The 19,918-nt window shown below is 44.4% G+C and overlaps 1 protein-coding gene across 2 annotated transcripts; it reads left to right on the top strand.

The window, feature by feature from the left end:
- The first annotated feature begins 2,260 nt into the window (after positions 1 to 2,260).
- Positions 2,261 to 15,053, top strand: LOC133134715 (guanine nucleotide-binding protein G(i) subunit alpha-1-like). Of its 2 annotated transcripts, XM_061251043.1 has the most exons (10): positions 2,272 to 2,421; positions 2,589 to 2,722; positions 10,627 to 10,669; positions 11,043 to 11,184; positions 11,334 to 11,491; positions 12,352 to 12,480; positions 12,775 to 12,904; positions 12,990 to 13,143; positions 13,555 to 13,761; positions 14,171 to 15,053. In XM_061251043.1, the coding sequence occupies exons 2-9, from the start codon at positions 2,596 to 2,598 to the stop codon at positions 13,743 to 13,745; spliced, it is 1,074 nt and encodes a 357-aa protein (XP_061107027.1). In that variant the 5' UTR covers positions 2,272 to 2,421; positions 2,589 to 2,595; the 3' UTR covers positions 13,746 to 13,761; positions 14,171 to 15,053. The 2 variants fall into 2 exon arrangements, with proteins under 2 accessions (XP_061107026.1, XP_061107027.1); XM_061251042.1 differs by having other exon boundaries at positions 2,261 to 2,722.
- Positions 15,054 to 19,918: the final 4,865 nt, after the last annotated feature.

Here is a 19,918-nt window from a genome sequence, read left to right as displayed (position 1 = left end):
CATATCAGATGGAAATATTATGTAAAGATACATCATGGAAGAAAGCTTCAGTGGTCCACTGAGCTGGGAGCAGGTATGTGTGGACTCCACACCTTAAATAAACCGGAAGGTTTTGCCCCCCACCTGACCGGTCAGACCACAGCTGTCCTGACTGAGTATAACCTTTAGTAGCTGAGGTTATGAGCATTTATCTCTGAACTTTGTCTCCCTTATTAGGATGCATTATGTGAACTGTGTGGCCTGTAGCGTAGTGGTTAAGGTACATGACTGGGGTTGGTGGTTCGATCCCCGGTGTAGCCACAATAAGATCCGCACAGCCATTGGGCCCTTGAGCGAGGCCCTTAACCCTGCATCACTCCAGGGGAGGATTGTCACCTGCTTAGTCTAACCAACTGTATGTCGCTCTGGATAAGAGCGTCTGCCAAATGCCATTAATGTAATGTAGAAAGAAACTGATTGGGTGCCATCCACACTGACAGATGTCATTCTATTTATTTTGTATGATTCCCTACAGGTGTTTTATAATCCACTACACACGCAAGTTATTAGTCTAATGTACTAGGCTAGTAGATTGCCTTAGACTTGTGCAGAATTGAGTGAACACCTTTTTTATACCACTGAGTTTCCTGTCCATATTTATCTTCTTAGGGGAATCCTTCACATCCAGTTTGTAAACATTCACCAGACATTACTGTGTAGTTTGCTTCCTCTAGAGAAGTTCTGACAATTCCTGTAATAAGTATCACCATGGCATGATAAAAGCATTATTTTGATCACAGGCTGAGTTCTCCCCTCAGTCTGTTCGGCTGAGGAATGCAAGTTATCTCTGAAGGAAAAACACGGCATGGAGTAGTTCACAGAAACACAAATGTTGCTCTTTATTCCCTTTTAAACTTTTTTTTTCCATCCAGTCACCCTTTATTTAATTTTTTTCTTAAAGTAATTTGCTTTTCAGAAGATACACTTCATAAGATGAGTCTACTACTTTTGTTTAGAACCATCTCAAGGGGCTTATCCTGCCAATAAATAAAACATTTAAATTCCAAAATGTGGGAGGTTTAGCACTAATGCTAAAGTGTACTGGGTATTGGCTCTCTGCTTTCTGCTTATCCAAACCACCGGTCCACATGCAAATCTATGTTTGGCAGATGGCAGAGCGTGACGTTCTGAGGGCCTGCAAGCGTGTCCCTGCCAGGAGATGGGCGGAAAGGCCCCAGAAACCTTTCCATATCTGCCGGATGTATTCAAATAGGTTTGCCCTCCAAAAGAGAGAGAGAGCATCCCAACTTAGCTGGGGATAACTCTGTCAGGAAAACCTTCCTCCGTGCTAATAGGCCACATCTTCATTTGCATCAGTTTAAATATGACAGATGCAAAAAACATAAAAACACAGTTCTGTCAAAGCAAAGGCACCCTGCAGGAAAAAAAGATTAACCAAATGGGTGAAAATCTGATCATCTCATATTAATACTCAGCCTGAACGGTAGAGGTTAAGCAAATGTCCAAATCTAGCAGATTAGCCATGTGCATTTGCATCTGGAGTACTGTAAACTGTCAATACAATTAATAAACAATTAATAAACTCAAACTCATATATTAAACATCCAATCAGCACTGCTGCCTCTAGGCAAAGCTTACCAAGACTGCTGCTTTGTCAGTAAACACCAGTCAGTGAGCTTCAGTCTGCAGAGACATTATCTTGGCAGAGAAGCAAATTTTGTGGAATCATTTTAAAGCATTCATTAAAAGCATTTTATTAATTTAGCCTACAGCAACATAAACATATAAGTCTGTTACAAAACTATTTTTTGTAGGATTAAAAGTGCACTAAAATAGCATACAGAAAAATATAAGCAAATATTTACTTAAATAAAATCTTAAAAAGCTAAAATAATGCTTGAAATAGAATGAAATTTTGATTCATAACATGACAATATCCTTTTTGAAAATGTAAAGACATTAGGCCTACTGGTGACTGTCACCACTAGGCAGAGAATCAGGCTGGATGTTTAAAAATAGTCCAAAACCTCTTAGCAAACCAATGCATACTTGACGTCTCTTATCCGGGTATTGGTCAGCTGTTTGTTCGCTGTGCTTTTCACTTTCTCTTGAACATAAGTCTATTTTTGACATATTTGTCAGTATGTGAAAAGTCACCCAGTTTGCGGATGTGGATGCGGGTGCAGTCCAACCCCGCCTGCGCTGGAGCCAGAGCCGCTCCTGCGCAGGTGGGCGCGCTTGCTGGGCACGCGCTTGCTGGGCACGAGCCCTCGTGCATGACAGCAGAGCTGCGAATGAACGCGGAGACGGATACATACAGCCAGTGGGAGCGTCTCCGTGGTTTTAACTGTGTTTTTCAGTCAGTGACATCTAAGGAAGAAACTGTTTTCATTTTTTTTTTAATCTATTGAAGACAGCAAGGTATAAACCGGAAACTTGTAACCCACTAATTAGCTCTCGAAACTCTTACTTGTTTGTGTCCGCTACTCGTTTGCTACAAGGACGTGTTTTCTTTGGAGGGTATTTTTTTTAATCTTGCATGTGGACGTTGCATGAATTTTATCTCTCCGTTTTGACACCGTCCCGAGGACCCGCATGAGGATGGGGTGCACCCTAAGTGCAACAGGGGATAAGTCGGCGATGGAGCGCAGTAAAATGATCGACAAGAATCTGCGGGACGACGGAGAGAAAGCCGCCAGGGAAGTCAAGTTACTCCTCCTGGGTAAGAAGTGGGGATTTTGGCAAACTTTTCCCTGTGGTGTTATCAGTTACATTTTCGCTCCCCTTTGCCAGAATCGTCAGCTTTAGAAAAAGTAGCGAGTAGTTTTTTGTCCTTGCAAGCTAAAACAGGGATTGCGAATGCACTTTTCATACATACGGAGTGAGTGTATCTCGCTGCCAGAGTTAAGTAGATTGTTGCGCTACGCACACTACTACTATTCTTGCGACAGCCTGAACATAGTGTTAAGCTGATACTCCAGCCTCAACAGCCCTAGCACGGCGGTGAACTGCTGTAACGTTGTTGAGTGTTTGAACAAATATCCGAAAGTTTGCAACAGTGTTACACAGTAACCAAAGCAATCGGGCATTAAATCTGACACAAAACTGCCAGCGCGGTATAGGCTGCCTTTTAGTGCAAATGCCTATATAGACAGTAGCCTATAGCCGCGTTTTCTGGATTAATTATTGAGTTGCTGTAATAAACACATTTATACGAGTACTTACTTTGATTAGTATTTTAGAACGGCCTAAAAAGTGTCATGATTTGTTTGTAATATGCCGATTGCAAACATTGGCCAGATGATCCGCCCCTCCATGTCACCATAGCTCGAAAGCTAATGTGATCTGCTAGCTGGCGAATAAAGCACAATACAAATACCCTACCTGTTGAACTCAGAATGTTTTTGTCCAGTGATCGAAATATACTTTAGGAAAACTGAAGTTGTGTTTACATTTGGTTCTTACGGAGATGCTGTGCGCCTGTTTATCAGGAAGCTGGAATGTTGTTGAACAAGTAACATTGGCTGCTAGGCTAACGGCTGCGGTTGCATATGTAGAGCATCACGTTGCCGGGGGCCCTCCGCGAGAATGATTTATTCTTCCAGGACATAGAATGGCTAGATGTGAAATTTTAATCTTTCTTAACAACGTTAGTCTATTATTAGTATTATTCCTTTAGCCAAATGAACTAGTCGCATTTTATGATCATAGCAAGCTAGACTATATTTTATATATTTATCATACATTTCTTTGTTTGAGCAATGACAGAAGTTGTGTTCGGAAGGGAGGGATTACTTTCGTGTTCTGCCTGATGTTGCTTCCCCCTTCAAAAATAGATATTCACCTAAGATGACAGCGTGCCATGCGTTTGTCTGTTATCAGATGGGTATTGTTTTGTGGAATTCCTTTGCGTAAATGAACCATGCCGATGTTGCTACTGCTTCAGCGTTTGAATGGCATGGGCTCTACCTCCCTCTACTCCGGAACACAGCGTGCTGAAAAACCTAGTTTTTAACACCGTTAAAACAGCTTGGAGCTGATAATGTGAGCTTGCGGCATTGTAGTTTTTTGACCACTAACAGACGTCAAATGGAGATATAGCCAGTTTGTGTTGTTTATCCTGTGCTGTTTGCTCATTTTGGTTGGAGGTGTCACTATTTGTGGCTCCCTGCTGAAATTTCTTTTTTAAAACAGCCCAAGTTGGTAAGGCCTGTTTAAACTGTGTTTTCGACACTTTTAGCTGGGCGGCCAGCTGTTCAGCTTTAGCGAGCCCTGCACATTGACCATCAGCTTAACCAGCTTAACCCCCCCCCCCCTCCAAAGTCCGATATGGTGACACCGTTCCCTGTTATTCTTCCCTGAAAAGATAGGTAGATAGATGGTTGCATTTATATAGGCTAGTGCTTTACTCAAGCACAAAAGGCTTCACAGTAATGAGGGGCAAGTCCAGCACTGTAAAGCACAACCTACATGGGTGATGCAACGGCAGCCATTTTGCACACGATACATCAGCCAAGGCGGAGAGGGAGACTTTTTTTTTTTTGCCAATTAAATTAGGCCATGATTAGCTGGCAGGTTGAAAGAACCAGGTTGGGAATTTAGCCAGGCCCCGGGGACTGGTTGTCATGGGATCTTTAATAACCACTGTGAGTCAGGACCTCAGTTTAACGTTTTATCCGAAAGACGCGACTTCTACAGTGCAGTGTCCCCATCACTGCACTGGTGCATTTGGCCTTATTTTACCAGAGATCACCCCCTATTGGCCCACCAAAAACATCGTTTTCCCAGGAGGTCTCCTATCCAAGTATTAACTAAGCCCACGTCTGTTTAGCTTCAGTCATTTGGCAGGAGCAGGATGCATGTTGGTCTGGCTGCTGGCTGTGTTTGGCACACAATGGTCCCCTGGCCCATATTGTCCTGACAGGTCACTGGACTTTTTAAAATGTTGTACTTGATAAAAAGGCACCCAGCTGTAAATGCCTGAAAGGCTCTGTGAAATTTTTGTTTGCGAACAGCACTGGAGCTGATTGAACGGTGAGTGCCAGCAGCCTAAGAGAGGAGATTAACATATTTAGGTCTTTAGATAATGTTCAGCCACCACACCATCGCACTCATACTTCAATTGCTCAGTTATGCTTTTTTAGGTTGTAAGCATGACGGAGCTGGTGGGCCCAAAGTGTGGTGTCCAGTATCTGGTGGGCTCAAAGTGTGGTGTGCCATGTGTGCATTCACCTTGAACATCCTGAGATGTTTGCTTTCAGGGTTTCTTCAGGCCCCTGTGGTTGCCAGGCAACGCTGATGTCATGTTCAGATTACCAGCTGGGGCAGCGTTTGTGCAGTGGGCTAAACTAACGGAAACCGAGCCTTGCCTCTGAGTGCCATTAAAAATGGAGGAGCTGTGCAGTTTTGTCCTGGATATGGTTAGATGTAATGTGGTGTACCCACTGCCCACTGCTCCATACTGTTGCTCTGACCACTGCTCCTCACGGCTGCTCTGACCACTGATCCACACTGTTGCACTGACCACTGATCCACACTGTTGCACTGACCACTGATCCACACTGCTGCTCTGACCACTGCTCCACACTGCTGCTCTGACCACTGCTCCACACTGCTGCTCTGACCACTGCTCCACACTGCTGCTCTGACCACTGCTCCACACTGCTGCTCTGACCACTGCTCCACACTGCTGCTCTGACCACTGCTCCACACTGCTGCTCTGACCACTCCTCCACACCGCCGCTCTGACCACTGCTCCACACTGCTGCTGCTGATCTGTGCCCCCCGTCTTATTTAATGTGATTAAGTAAAGGCTTAACTAAAGGCTCTGCCTGTCTGTGGCTCTTTGTTAAGCTCTCTGGCTGGTAACAGTGTGGCGTTGTTATGGGGTGAGTGCAGGTGGATTAGGCAAGCTTTAATTGGCTGCTGTACTCTCATGTAGAGCAGATTAAACACTAGCTGGTAAATAGCAGAGAGATTAAAGCGGAGGTCATGTGATCTGTGAGCAGGGGTGCTGTGAGTAATAGCTAAGACTGAAAGTGAGCGTGCTGGTTACTTATCGGACAGAGCTGAAATGGTGAGATCAGGATTGAAACTGTGATCCTGTCTGAGAATAGAGGAGCAGCCTTCATCTCGCTAACCATAACAAGGGTGTCACAGAGAAGATAAATGGTGGCCACGTTCATAAAATGGCTGACTGTTTTTAGTGTCTTTCCTTGGTGTCATGGTAGCTGCAAACATTTTTAGGATGTAGTCTGTCATATAACTATGATTCATTGATTATGAAACTGCAAAGCTTGTTCACCCAGGCCGAGCTAGGAAGTACTGTGTGTCTCTAATGGCTTGGGGGTAATTTCCTGCTTTTCACTCGAGTGTGTGACTCATTAACTCAGTTAAACATGACTGCTGCATCACAGAGTGGACAGAGCCTTGGGATTGGCTGAGACCATACAACTGTTGTGAAGAAGCACCTGTAGAAGTACCCCAAAGCACTGGACTGATTTGGAGCATCAATTAAATCGCACTTCCACAATTCTGTACCTCACACTACAAACGGCACCCTCTGCTGGCTGGGAATTAAACCACAGTTGTGACATCAATGGCAAGAAAATGCTAACAACAGTTTCTACTTTATAGGGTTGGCCAGAGATTTGTAGGAGCCAAAACAGTTTATATGTGCCCAATGGTGTTTGTGCTAAAGGGTCTTTCCGTGAAAAATCAATCAGAGCTATGAACACTTTGATAACTTACCATAACTTTGTTTCTAAGCAGTATTATGTACAATAAATTGAAGTTTATTATCTGAAAGTAGGGAAAACGTTTTCAGGTGTTTCCCTGCTTTAATAACAAAGATATGATCCTCCAAACTGGACACAAACCGCAATTTCCAATCACGTGACTGGGTGCCACCCCCAACTTATTCTCTAGAATGACTTCCTATGAAGCTAATGTTGTGTATTCAATATATAAGGAACATTTGCACGAAGTCTGAGCAAAATCAGAGTCACCCCCCATACCTCTGATTGATGATTTTTCATGGAATGACCTTAAAAGCAGGTTAGTTTAGAACTGATGGTCATACTGTCTCAGACTGTATCTTACTCTGTAAGGCCCCAATGAGGTGATTGGGGCCCCTGGCTCTGTGAGTGCAGTTCTGCTGTACTGTTCCACATATACAACATATCCTGATATCCAGTTCCAGATGTGTTGAGGCTGTAACGCTTTTTTAGGCAGTCATTAGGGTGGTTTTATTGAGGGAAAATATTTTTAATAACTTATTCATAATCTCTGTCAGAAAACATGGCTTCATTCCAAAAGTAAGATCTGTGTGGGAGCAACAGTAGCAGAGAGACACTAGTGCGTGTGTGTGTGTGCGCGTAGGAAGAGAGCCATGTAAACATGGGGAGGGCGTTGGCATAAAATCAACCCCTTAAAATTGTTTGGTTGGACAAACACAAACTATTCCCTGTCTGTAATTTTATTTTGTGCTGCAGTGATCTCTGTATGGAAACCGCTGGGTAATTTCATCGGGTTGTTTGAATGCTGTAAATCGTGGTGGGTCTGCCTGGTCTGATGCGGGTAGGGGCTGGTGGGCTGTCCCGAGGTGGGGCTTGGTCGGTCCCTTTGGACCGTTTAGCTGTGTGTGTTTGGCCCTGGGATGCTGCTGCTCTGTGCGCTGGCGCCCCCTGGGGCCTGGGAAGGCACAACGCTGACACGGTAATTAAAATGAAGAACTAAAACACCCTGCAGTGACATCCCTCTCAGCACTGCTGTCCCATGGCACGCTGCTGTGTGTGTGTGTGTGTGTGTGTGTGTGTGTGTACGCGTGTGCGTGAGAGCAAGAGGGAGCATTTGGAGAGTGTGTGCATTTCTGTGCATAAGGACAAACGCAAACCCAGTTCTCCATTTCCACCTACGTGACCGAGGACAGAAAGGGGAAGATGAGCCGGTGACAAATGCTGTACCATTGTCTCACTCTCCTGAAAGCCACTCTCCTGAACTCACAGACCACAAGGCAAACCCTACTCTCCTGAACTCACAGACCACAAGGCAAACCCCACTCTCCTGAACTCACAGACCACAAGGCAAACCCCACTCTCCTGAATCCCCAGACCACAAGGCAAACCCCACTCTCCTGAACCCCCAGATCACAAGGCAAACCCCACTCTCCTGAACCCCCAGATCACAAGGCAAACCCCACTCTCCTGAACCCCACTTTCCTGAACCCTCAGAGCTTGCCCCAAAATCAGTGCTATAACACTGCATTTCCCAAACTGGGGTACCCCACCAGAACCACATGAGTTTTTTTGGTTTGTTTTTTTGTTTTTTTCATTCGTATAATAGATTATTAGATCTTGATTGTACAAGCTAATATAGATTAAAACAAGTGCTATAAACAAGCGCTCAGACTCCCCCCACCCTCCATCGTGGGTCGGTGGGGGGGCTAGTTGCCATGGCAGCATGGCGTGTGCATGAGCCCCAGTTGGCAGGACTGTGAGATTGTGAGTCATGTCACATCTCTGTGTTCCCCAGTCAGTCATCCCCTTTCTCTCACTCTCACTGGCTCCCCCATGCACTGGCTCCTCCCTTTGTCTTTGTTTCTCTGGTAGAACCACACAGACAGTGCATGGCACCCCTGTGGGGGGGTCGCCATGACCTCGGTGAAACATGTTTGAGTGATGTAACAGGCAACCTGTTCTGGGAGGCGGGCGCGCCCTTTTTAACAAGCAGATGCCTTGTGAGAGAATGCCATTTTTTCTAATCTGTGAAAGGTCTCTTCTGTCCAACAGTTCATGGCATAAAAAAATGTAAGATTGTTCTGTGTTCAAACACCAGATGCTCCCAATCAAACTCCCATCCCAGGTCACAGAAATGAACTGCATGTTGCTGCTTTGCAGATTGGACTTCCAGGCAATAATAATTCTGGGGAATAGAGCTATTTTTGTGCGAAGGCCTATAATTAATAACATCTGGGGCACATACTAAATCAAAGAGTGAGCAGTGCTGATCAGGGTGTGTCTGATTTGGGTCTGCTTTAGTGAAGTACAGCAAAACACAGTAAGGTGCAGTGAAACATGGGGTTTTTCCAGCAGTGAGTCAAGTAGCTGGTGAACAGCTTGCCTGGATAATGTATTTGCTTGGTGTCCTGAAATGTGTGCATTTTCCTGTAGTTAGGGGGTCTTCCTGTAGTTTCTGCTTTTTCAGTAGTTCACACTTTTAGTTGTAGTTTCTGCTTTTAACTGCAGTTTGTGAAAACCTTCTGCAATCCGTTTTTGCACATATGTGTTTTAAAACAGGGCTCAGAGCGTAGCGTCTATAAGTCTTTCTCCTGTTGCGGGGAGACTGATGGCTTTACAGTGCCCTCCATAATGTTTGGAACAAAGACCCATCATTTATTCATTTGCCTCTGTACTTCGCCATTTGAGATTAGTAATTTTTTTTTAAAATCACATATGGTTAAAGTGCACATTGTCATATTTTTTATTGTTTTACATTTTGGATCACCACATAGAAATTACAGCAGTGGTCATATAAATGGTAAATGGTTGGAGTTTCTCCAAAGCACTGTACAATTGATGCTTCTCATTCACCCATTCATACATGCACTCACACACTAATGGCAATTGGCTGCCATGCAAGGCACCAACCAGCTTGTCAGGAGCATTTGGGGGCTAGCCAGTCTTGCTCAGGGACACTTCAACACACGGGAATCGTACCGGCAGCCCTCCGACTGCCAGACGACTGCTCTTACCTCCTGAGGGCACTTTAATTGTGCTTCAGACAGTTGATTTTGGTAAACCTAAGGTTTGGCCGATGTCTCTAACCATTTTCCTCTTGTATCTCAGTCTCATAATGGCTTCTTTGATTTTCATTGTCACAACTTTGGTCCTCATGTTGATAAAAGGCAATAATAGTTTCCGAAGGTGATTGAAACATTAGAGCAAAGACTAGGTGCTGAGAGCTCATTTATAACTGCAGTAAGGAGGCAATTAAACACACCTGAGCATTTACAAACACCTGTGAAGCCATGTGTCCCAAACATTATGGTGCCATTGAATGGGTCGACTATGTATAAATACTGCTGTAATTTCTACATGGTGAAACCAAAATGTATAAAAAAATACCCACTTTAAGACATGTTAATTGTGTGATTCCAAATCTGAAATTGTGGCAAATCAGTGGCAAATCAAGACATAATCAAGCCTTTGTCTAAACCATTATGGAGGGCACTGTATGTTCTATTTATACAGCATTAACCGCTCCATGTTTATCACTGAATAAACAGTACAATATTAAATGTGTGCAAACAAGCAGTTTCATTGCTGCTGAATTTCTCTAGATTCCATCTGTTTATTCTGCAATGAAGTCTCGGTGCTTTGCTTTTGCATTGTGATTAAACGTATATTTTGTATTGTAACATTTCTTCTCATTTTCTGAAAAAAAAGAAAAGCTTTCAGTGTCTTCTGCCAAGAGTTTTCTGTCCTAAATGATGTACAGGATATGTGCATGAACTGATAATCTCTCTCCCTCTCTATCGCTTCTCTCGCTCTCTTGTTCTTCCTTGGTTCTCTTGCTCTCTCTCGCTCTCTCTTGCTCTCTCTCTCTCTCTCTCTCTCTCTCTCTCAGGTGCCGGTGAGTCGGGGAAAAGCACAATCGTCAAACAGATGAAGTAAGTGTTCACCGTAGATGAAAGTGCACATGAACAAACTGAGAGAAGCTTTTGTGTTGTTCTTAGACATGTTTCATGCAATGTTGAAAACAAGCCTTTTTATCCAAGGTCCTTGTTTACTGAAACATTTCATGAAGTGTATTCACTTATGCTGAACTGAAGACATCATTAAACGTCAGTTCAGAGCATCTTGTAGTAGCTTTTTCTGTGTCAGCCCTTGCTTGTGGGTTAATTTAAACGAATAGTGTCCCCAGAGAGAACGTTTGTGTTTGTGTTTGTGTTTGTGTGTGTGTGTGTGTGTGTGTGTGTGTGTGTGTGTGTGTGTGTGCGCGTGCGTGCTTTTGCCCGGGTAACGGTAATCTTTGTCTCTCAGGATTATCCATGAGGCAGGGTACTCAGAGGAGGAGTGTCAGCAGTACGCGGCGGTGGTCTACAGCAACATCATCCAGTCCATCATCGCCATAGTCCGCGCCATGGGCCGCCTCAAGATCGACTTCGCCGACCCCGCCAGAGCGGTGCGTGCGTGTGTTCAGTGTGCAGTGTATGTGCATGTGTGAGGGAGCGAGAGATTCAGACAGTCGGCTGAAGAACTGTAAAGGTTGAGTGTTGTGAGGATGACGATACTTCCATGGGTAATGATGATGACAATGGTGTGCTTCCTCAGGACGACGCGCGGCAGCTGTTTGTGTTGGCGGGTTCGGCGGACGAGGGGTTCATGACGGCGGAGCTGGCGGGCGTGATAAAGCGCCTGTGGAAGGACGCGGGAGTGCAGACGTGTTTCGCTCGCTCCAGAGAGTACCAGCTCAACGACTCGGCGTCATAGTGGGTCTACTGCTCCTCTTCTCTTTCTGCTGCTGCTGATGATGATGATAGTGATAATTATGGATAACATTTTTCCAGAGTGCTTTACAGCGGGGTGGCTCACCTGAACCCGCCAGTAACAGGGCTGAACTCAGCTGAACCCCGCTCATCCCCTCAGTGACAGGGCTGAACTAGTCTGAACCCCTCAGTAACAGGGGGGCTGAACTCAGCTGAACCCCTCAGTAACAGGGGGGCTGAACTCAGCTGAACCCCTCTGTAACAGGGGGGCTGAACTCAGCTGAACCCCTCTGTAACAGGGGGGCTGAACTCAGCTGAACCCCTCAGTAACAGGGGGGCTGAACTCAGCTGAACCCCACAGTAACAGGGCTAAACTCACCTAACCCCCACAGTGACAGAGCTGAACTTAACTGAACCCCGCTCATCCTCTCAGTAACAGGGCTGAACTCACCTAAACCTCACAGTAACAGTGCTGTACTCACTCGAACCCCACAGTAACAAGGCTAAATGGGAAACCGAAGTGACAGAGAGGTTCACTAAGGAAGCTTGAAGTGTTTACTCCTCACCCTGCAGCGGGACGGCACAGAACATTTAGTTCTATCATTTGCCACATCTCTGCATGGGAGAGATGAGCTGGAATGTGGTTCTTAATGCAGTCTGCTAATACGGCCCATAAGTCAGCCCTAGAGGAAGATGATGCTGCAGCAAGAATAATGAACCATATGACATGAGCAGTATGAGTTAAATTGGGCAGGAGAGCCATTTTACTGAAGATTGACAGTGTGTTTGTGTTTGAGTGAGTGATACATTTGGATGTGAAGTCTGTGGGACCCTCAGTGACCCCGCCTCCCTGTTCTCTGCAGCTACCTGAACGACCTGGACAGGATATCACAGGCCAGCTACGTCCCCAACCAGCAGGACGTCCTACGGTCGCGTGTCAAGACCACCGGCATCGTAGAGACCCACTTCACCTTCAAAGACCTCCACTTCAAGTAAGTCTCCGCCCAGGCAGCTAGAACATTCAGCTGCTGGTACGAGTTCAATAATACAGAGGGGCCACACCATGTTAGTGATGTGAACAGGAAGTGAATGTGGTGTAAACTGAAAGGAGGATGTGATGTATACAGAAAAGGGCATGTGATGTGACTGGGAAGGGGGTGTAAACAGGATGTGATGTATGCAGGAGCACAGACCGCCATTGTAAACCCCCACCCCGAATTCGAGATGGTACTGGTATGACCTCACATAGCTGGATATGAGTGTGTGTGCGCATTTTTGTGTCTCAGGATGTTTGATGTGGGCGGTCAGAGGTCAGAGAGAAAGAAGTGGATCCACTGTTTTGAGGGTGTTACCGCCATCATCTTCTGTGTGGCTCTGAGCGACTTCGACCTGGTCCTGGCCGAGGATGAGGAGATGGTGAGATCATTCTGACCGTGTTTCACAGCATCATAACCGTGTTTGTGTTTGACCGCACTTTTGACCGTGTTTATGTGGTACCCAGAACCGCATGCATGAAAGCATGAAGCTATTTGACAGCATCTGCAATAACAAGTGGTTCACGGACACATCCATCATCCTCTTCCTCAACAAGAAGGACCTGTTTGAGGATAAGGTCAAGAAGAGTCCACTGACCATCTGCTTCCCCGAATACACAGGTAACCACACCCATAGCATGCAGGTAAACACTCATGGTATGCAGGTCAGTACACCCAGACCACGCTGACAACATATAGGCTATCCTGCCCAGACCAGACCAAGCCAGGACTGTGTAGGTGACCATGTCTATGCAGGTGTGTAGTGCTGATTGGGCGGAAGCGCAGGATGCGAGTATTTGCACCGTCAGCAGTGACACATCTATAAACTCTACCTACAATGCATCACAACATTGGCTTGGTATGTTGAGGGAACCTTGACTCAGTGTGTTGAGAATATGTTGGCTTGTTGTGTTGAGGGAACATTGGCTCAGTGTGTTGAGAAAGTGTTGGCTTGGTGTGTTGAGGAAGTGTTGGCTCAGTGTGTTGAGGAAAAGTTGGCTCAGTGCATTTCACTCTATCTCCTGTGCTCAGGATCCAGCACATATGAGGAGGCTGCTGCCTATGTTCAGTGCCAGTTTGAGGACCTGAACAAGCGCAAAGACACCAAGGAGATCTACTCCCACTTCACCTGCGCCACCGACACCAAGAATGTGCAGTTTGTCTTTGACGCTGTCACTGACGTCATCATCAAAAACAACCTGAAGGACTGCGGCCTATTCTAGAGCCAGTACATTTCTGGTAAGACTGCCTCAACCCACACTGACTGACTGCTTATGCCCACACTGACTGACTGCTTATGCCCACACTGACTGACTGCTTAAGCCCACACTGACTGACTGCTTAAGCCCACACTGACTGACTGCTTAAAACACACACTGACTGACTACTTAAAACACACACTGACTGACTGCTTAAAACACACACTGACTGAAAATGGTTGAAATGAGAACTGAAATCTGTTTCATTACTTGCTTAAGTAAAAGCTAAATAAGAGACAGAAAAAGATGTTCATTGATGACAGCAATGTATAGGGTAAATGTTGATGATTTGTCAGAGAAATGTGATTACTGCATTTGGACTGCATGCATGATTGAGGCTTGCTGTTCTAATGTGGTTCCTCTGTGTGCGTGTGTGTTGACTCACACAGGGGCAGATGGGGTCAGCTCAGCACGCTGTTTTTTGGGAACTCTGTGCGTGTACAAGGAGAAAATCGGGAAGCACATGCATGGAACGGAAGCTCATGAGTTCTGCAGCTTAATTTATCTCTGTCTGGGAACCTTTTAAGCAGAATATTTGTGTCTGATGTTTGTATAGTAACTATTGCAGTGGTTTATTCACAGAGCTATTTTTTAAAGAAGGATATTTTATTCAGCTTTATTTTTTCCTCGTTTTGTTAAAAAAAAGAAGACTTGCCTCACTTTAGTATAAGAAAATAATTTTTATTTTCCCCAAAGAGGAAAATGGTTGGTTCCTGAATTTGGATCAAGTTTGTGGTACTCGTGCCTTCTGCATCTCTTTGTTAAACCATTTTTTTACCTACTGGAATCGTTCCAACAAAAGTGTAACTTTCATATATTCCCCCTCCACCCCCACTCCAGAGATTGTGGGAATCTCGGCTGCTTAAGAGCTTAGACGTTGGTGGAATTGTGACAGTGTGTCTACGACAGAGACGCCAAAGAGTCTCCCCCATTTAGAACTGGATGCGGTGCCTAATTTTACTCAATCTTCTTAGTAGGACAGCAGCCTTATTTAAACCTAAACAGAGGTGTAGGCAGGACAGAGGAGGAAACTAACTCTGTCTATTAGGGAGAACTGTCCAATCATATGGATTTTAAATAGTTTTAAAGCCTTTTAGAAGAGGTGACAGCCTGAAAGGTGTCAGAGGTGCAGTTTTAAAAGCACAAAAGGGGGTTGCTGTGTTTAAGTGGGAGAACCTGTGCCTAGCACTGTCTGTAGCTCTGTTCCCTGTGTAAAGGGGACATTTGTAGCCTCATTTACCTTATTTTGCTAATAAAAACATTAACAATCTCGACGCTTGTGCGGTGCAGTCTTTCAGTCCTGTGGCTGAGCTGGGTGTTTGTGGGGGGCGAGGGGGGGGGGGGGGCTGCCTCGTATGACGCCGATGTGTACCCCTTTTTCACAGCGGTGTAAAAACTCATGGTGTGTGAGTGAGAAAAGAGAAAGAGAGATCGAGTGACTGTGTGTGCATGAGAGAGAGAGAGAGGGAGAGTGTCTGTGACAGAGAGAAAAAGAGAAAGCGTGTGTGTGCGTGCGTGCGTGCATGTAATACTATCTCACTCTCCCTGTCCTGTACTCTCTGGTGTCTTTAGTTGCTATTTGGTCAGATGACAGATGGAGGTGCTGCCTTATCAGTACTGTGGAGCCAGAGAACAACAGTGGAATGAAGCTGTGGCTTTCACACAAGCTGCACACAGTCTCTACACAGCTATTACATAAGCTGTACACGGTCTCTACACAGCTATTACACAAGCTGTACATGGTCTCTACACAGCTTTCACACAAGCTGTACACGGTTTCTACACAACATTTATATAAGATGTTAATGGTCTCTTGCAGAACAGAGTTACTATGGGCCTGAGTGTAAGAATTCCCAATGGGCCTTCATCACAACCCCATTTTTTGCCACTGGATGATCAGTTAACAAAGGCAGAGCTCCTACTTATCAGAGCCATAGATATCTCTGGTTTATCTGGGTTTTCTCACCGCACACACACACACACGTACACACACACACACACACACAAATACAATTAGATATTTGTCCTAACAGTATTTGTGGAGATATTTGGAGATATTTGTCCATTTATCTTTTATCTACTTTAGATGGGTAGTAAGTAGGATAACGTAAAGGCTACCTGTTGTCAGAGCTAGCCCCTGAAGGTGGTTGTGGAGATACAGGCGAAACACCACAGGCTGCAGTGCTGCTGTTAGCTTGCTCTGCCTAGCCCCTCAATAACATCAACTAAATCTCTGGCAGAAGAAGACCAAAAAGGGTCCAATTTCAGAAGACATGTGGCTACTTTCTCGTGGGCGCGCTGCAATTTCCTTTTTTGCGCCACTTTTATGTTTAAATATAAAAGGCAGCGCTTTCCCTCTCCTTGGTGTAAGCGTTTCATTGTATGCTGACAAATTGAACACTTTTCTTTTCCTTGGGAAACCACCGCTGATGACAAATTTGGCAGGCATTAGGGAATGCCATGACATTATGCAAATCATTTTAGCTACAGTAACGTTTTCCTCAGTTTTATTATTCTTATTTGAAGCCATTTAATTTGAATACATTACAGAATGTAAGAAACACAGCTTTGATGTCGCCGTGAGTGTGCAACATTAGCCAAATTAGCCATATATAAAGCATGAAAGGCCTTCCTGCTGGCAGTTCAGTTGCTCCCAGGGAGCCCTGTGTGCCTGGGAGCAACTGAACTGCCAGCACCCTTTCTTGCTCCACCAGTTCTGCCGTGACTGCTACTGTTGTTACTGTTCCATCCACATCCATGATTATTGTCACATAATGCAGTGCTACTGTTCGCTGATTTGTGTTGCGTCTGGACCTGGAGAATGAGGTAATCATGAGCTCCAAGCAAACTGACCATTAGCCTTTCATCTCCACAGTGCTTAAATGAGTCACCTGTTCTGGGCTCAAAGGATAGCAGAGCCTGTAGCTGCCTGAGATGCTGAATGCTGTGTGTTAAGGACCATGACGGGGTGTTCAGGCAAAATGTCCATCACTGCTCTGAGAACATCGTGGTATAGAAATGACATCTGTACTCCCACTTCATTGTGTGAGAAATGTAGCCTACTGTTTAAATATCCTGTTGTCTTTAAAATATCAAAGCACAGGTTCCGTTAATCTCCAACACATTAACTGAACAATTCCAACACTGCACCGTAAAATTGTTAAATGTTAAATAAGATTGTTAAATAAACACTTACAGTGTTAGATCAAGACTTACAGAGTATATGATTCTACGCTGGTCCACAATAGGACCATGTACTCTGTTTGTGTTGAGTTAACACTTGACATTTTACTGTGTCTGTTATGTCACATCCTAAACAGTGTGTAAACTAGCAGAAACCAACTAGCCCTGTAGTCTACGTCCCAGTCGCAGTTCTACATTGTACAGCTGTTAGCAGTTCCGCTAATCACCTGCTAGCAGCCCTCAGCAGATACAGTCCAAGATCTGACCCGCGCCTGTCTGTGCGTGCGTCCTCCCCAACTGACAGGATGCTGCAGCTATGGTAAGGGAATGCAAATATGCTGCAGATGCAAATTGAGGGTAAATAAAAAAAGTTGATGTTAGGCCAGCGCTGGACCAACGGCGTCATATGTACTGGAACGCGCGGCAGTACTGGTATCGTGGCGACAGGTAGGCTACCTCAGCTGAAATCATCCGCCATAAATTCTCCTCAGAGAATGACTGACGTGTCTGCCAAAACCCAGTGTCTGCGTCGCTGATGCAAATGCTAAACGCGTACGGGGACACTTGTTCAGCCATTGTTAATTCATCATCCTTAAATTCTGGTACAGATGGAAGTATTAATATTCAAGCAAAGTGAAAGTGCCAAGCTCATTTATGTTTCATCTCTGGACTGGGAGTTTAAAAGCTTTTGAGGAAACATGTAATTACTAAAATGTTTCATGTTCAAAACAAAATTATTATGTTTAGCTTTGACTTTCGCCCTCTATGGTACAATGTTGCCATATGGGAACATCATTTCGCTATTCAGAAAAAAAACTACAACATACTGCATTGTAGGAATTAAAAGGGGAGGCCTTTAGGTAGCCAACAATGTGCTGTTTTTAAGTTGCATGCCATTTAAATGAATCTGGGCCTCCCTTTCCCATGGTCACCATCTCAAGTAAGAGGCTTGTCAAAGTTGTCCACAAATATCACTACAAAAGATTTTGTGCATTTGTTCTACATTATGATTTTTTCTCCTGCATTTTTGGTCCATTAAATAGATTCACGAATAAACTTTGTTTAACATACTTTTAAAGTAAATTAAGAAAATATGAGCGTTGCCATATGGCAGCAATGTTAAAATAGGTAGTTTGCATATGGAAACTCTGTACCACAATGGAATTGCAGTAATAGATTTCACCATTGGGATTTTTAATAAATAGTGGCACTATTTATATGATTGCAGTTATATAGTCAGCACTTATGGGAATATACTTGTGTTTATACATAAATAACACAATTATAATTTATATGTCTTCTGTTCAGAAAAAATAACATATCCCTGTTCTGTGAAAAGGCAAAGAAGACGAGTGCAGCATTAGCTTTTCCATGTGACAGCAGTCTTCAATCTTAATGCTTTTAACAGCAATATTGAGGGATACAAGGGATAAATTATTCACTTATTTTGGGTTAGAAGGGGGTTTAAGTGTATTCATATACTGAGACATGCATTTAGTTTGAAGAAAGATTTACTGAAACCCCCCCAGAAATATTTTCTGAAATCTCCTAGAATTTGTATTATTTTATAATTATTGCTGCCCCACGTGAGCCGGCCAAACTGCTTTTGGCAGGACCGAGAATCGAACCCCAGTCCCCGGTGTGCAACTGCAGCAAACTGCAACCGCAAGCCTGCTGCATCTTAGCCTGTTGCGCCACCGCGGCTCGTATTATTTTATTTTTAACATAATGTGGGTCAGGGTTCCTTCTGATTCAATATGTTCAACACTGAGCTCTCCGCCCAAATTATAACCCTTGATGGCTGTTGGATGTTGAATCAATCAGAGAGGGATGCTATCATTTGCACCGGCAAATCTGTCACAGTGGATAAGGATGTGCTCACAGGAATTGTAATGTCTATAAATATAAAGATTTATTTATTTCTACATAAAACTAGCATGACTCTAAATAAGCACAGCAGGTACCATTATGATGAATTTATTGGATGAATTTATTCAACCAAACGTTTCAATGTGAACACTGAGCACTGGAAAACAATTAGTCATATAGGAAGCTTCATATAAGTTGGCAACATTTCAACAACAAGTACAGGCTGTTGTATCCTACTATGCAACTTGTGTGCTTGAAACGTACAAGCGACTTTGTTGCTTTAAATGGGCTGACCATGTGTGAGATCTGTAACTGGCTATAGCAGGGCTTGGCAACCCTGTAATCCTGGAGAGGCGCAGTGTGTGCTGGTTTTTGTTTATGCCTTAATACCAGCAACCAATTCAGACCCAAGAAACCAGGTGAGGTGAGATGACTGTGTAATGGACTGCTTTAATTGATCAATTAAGTGCAGAGTAACAACAAAAGCCAGCTCACCCTGTGGCTCTCCACCAGGGTTGCCGACCCCTGGGCTATGGGAATATTTATGAGCTCAGCAAAAAATAACGCTTATAATAGGGCTATTTCTTCAACACCGGACATCAACTTTGATGACGGCGAAGTGGATAAGCTTGTCCCAATGTTCTTCACTCCCCCTTGTTTGGTCCTTTGCTCCTCTCCTTAACTCCACTCCTTTGCGCCACATACTTCCACTGGAGTGGAGGAGTGGTAGTGGGGGAGTGGAGTAAAGTAGGATGGAGTAAAAAGTAATGGGACACCTAGTCAAGTGTGTGGTGCACTTTTCATCTTATAGCTGAGATCTTTCCTCGGCGATACCTTGCTCATTGCGCCCACTGGTGGCACAAGTCTAGAAGCTGTTTTTACAGCAAAGAGGGGAAACATTAATCACAAATGATTTGATGAAATAAAATTTCCTGCTCTAGATCTGTAAAGACTGTGGGACAACATTGTCACCAAACATGCAGTTTTCCCTATAAGCACTCGCAGCGAGTTCAGACGATTTATAATTGTATATTTCAGTGTAAGTGTTTGCCTACATAGACTACATAGACTTCTTTTTTTTTTGT

This window comes from Conger conger, chromosome 8 (assembly GCF_963514075.1).
Source record: "Conger conger chromosome 8, fConCon1.1, whole genome shotgun sequence".
Lineage (NCBI taxonomy): Eukaryota > Metazoa > Chordata > Actinopteri > Anguilliformes > Congridae > Conger > Conger conger.
Note: the sequence above shows the minus strand (reverse complement) of the source record. Positions and strands in the feature narration are given on the sequence as shown.

Coding starts and splice junctions, on each gene's coding strand:
- LOC133134715 (XM_061251042.1), top strand. CDS start 2,596: ATGAGGATGGGGTGCACCCTAAGTGCAACAGGGGATAAGTCGGCGATG. Junction 2,723..10,626: donor AGTCAAGTTACTCCTCCTGG/GTAAGAAGTGGG, acceptor TCTCTCTCTCAG/GTGCCGGTGAGTCGGGGAAA. Junction 10,670..11,042: donor ACAATCGTCAAACAGATGAA/GTAAGTGTTCAC, acceptor TTTGTCTCTCAG/GATTATCCATGAGGCAGGGT.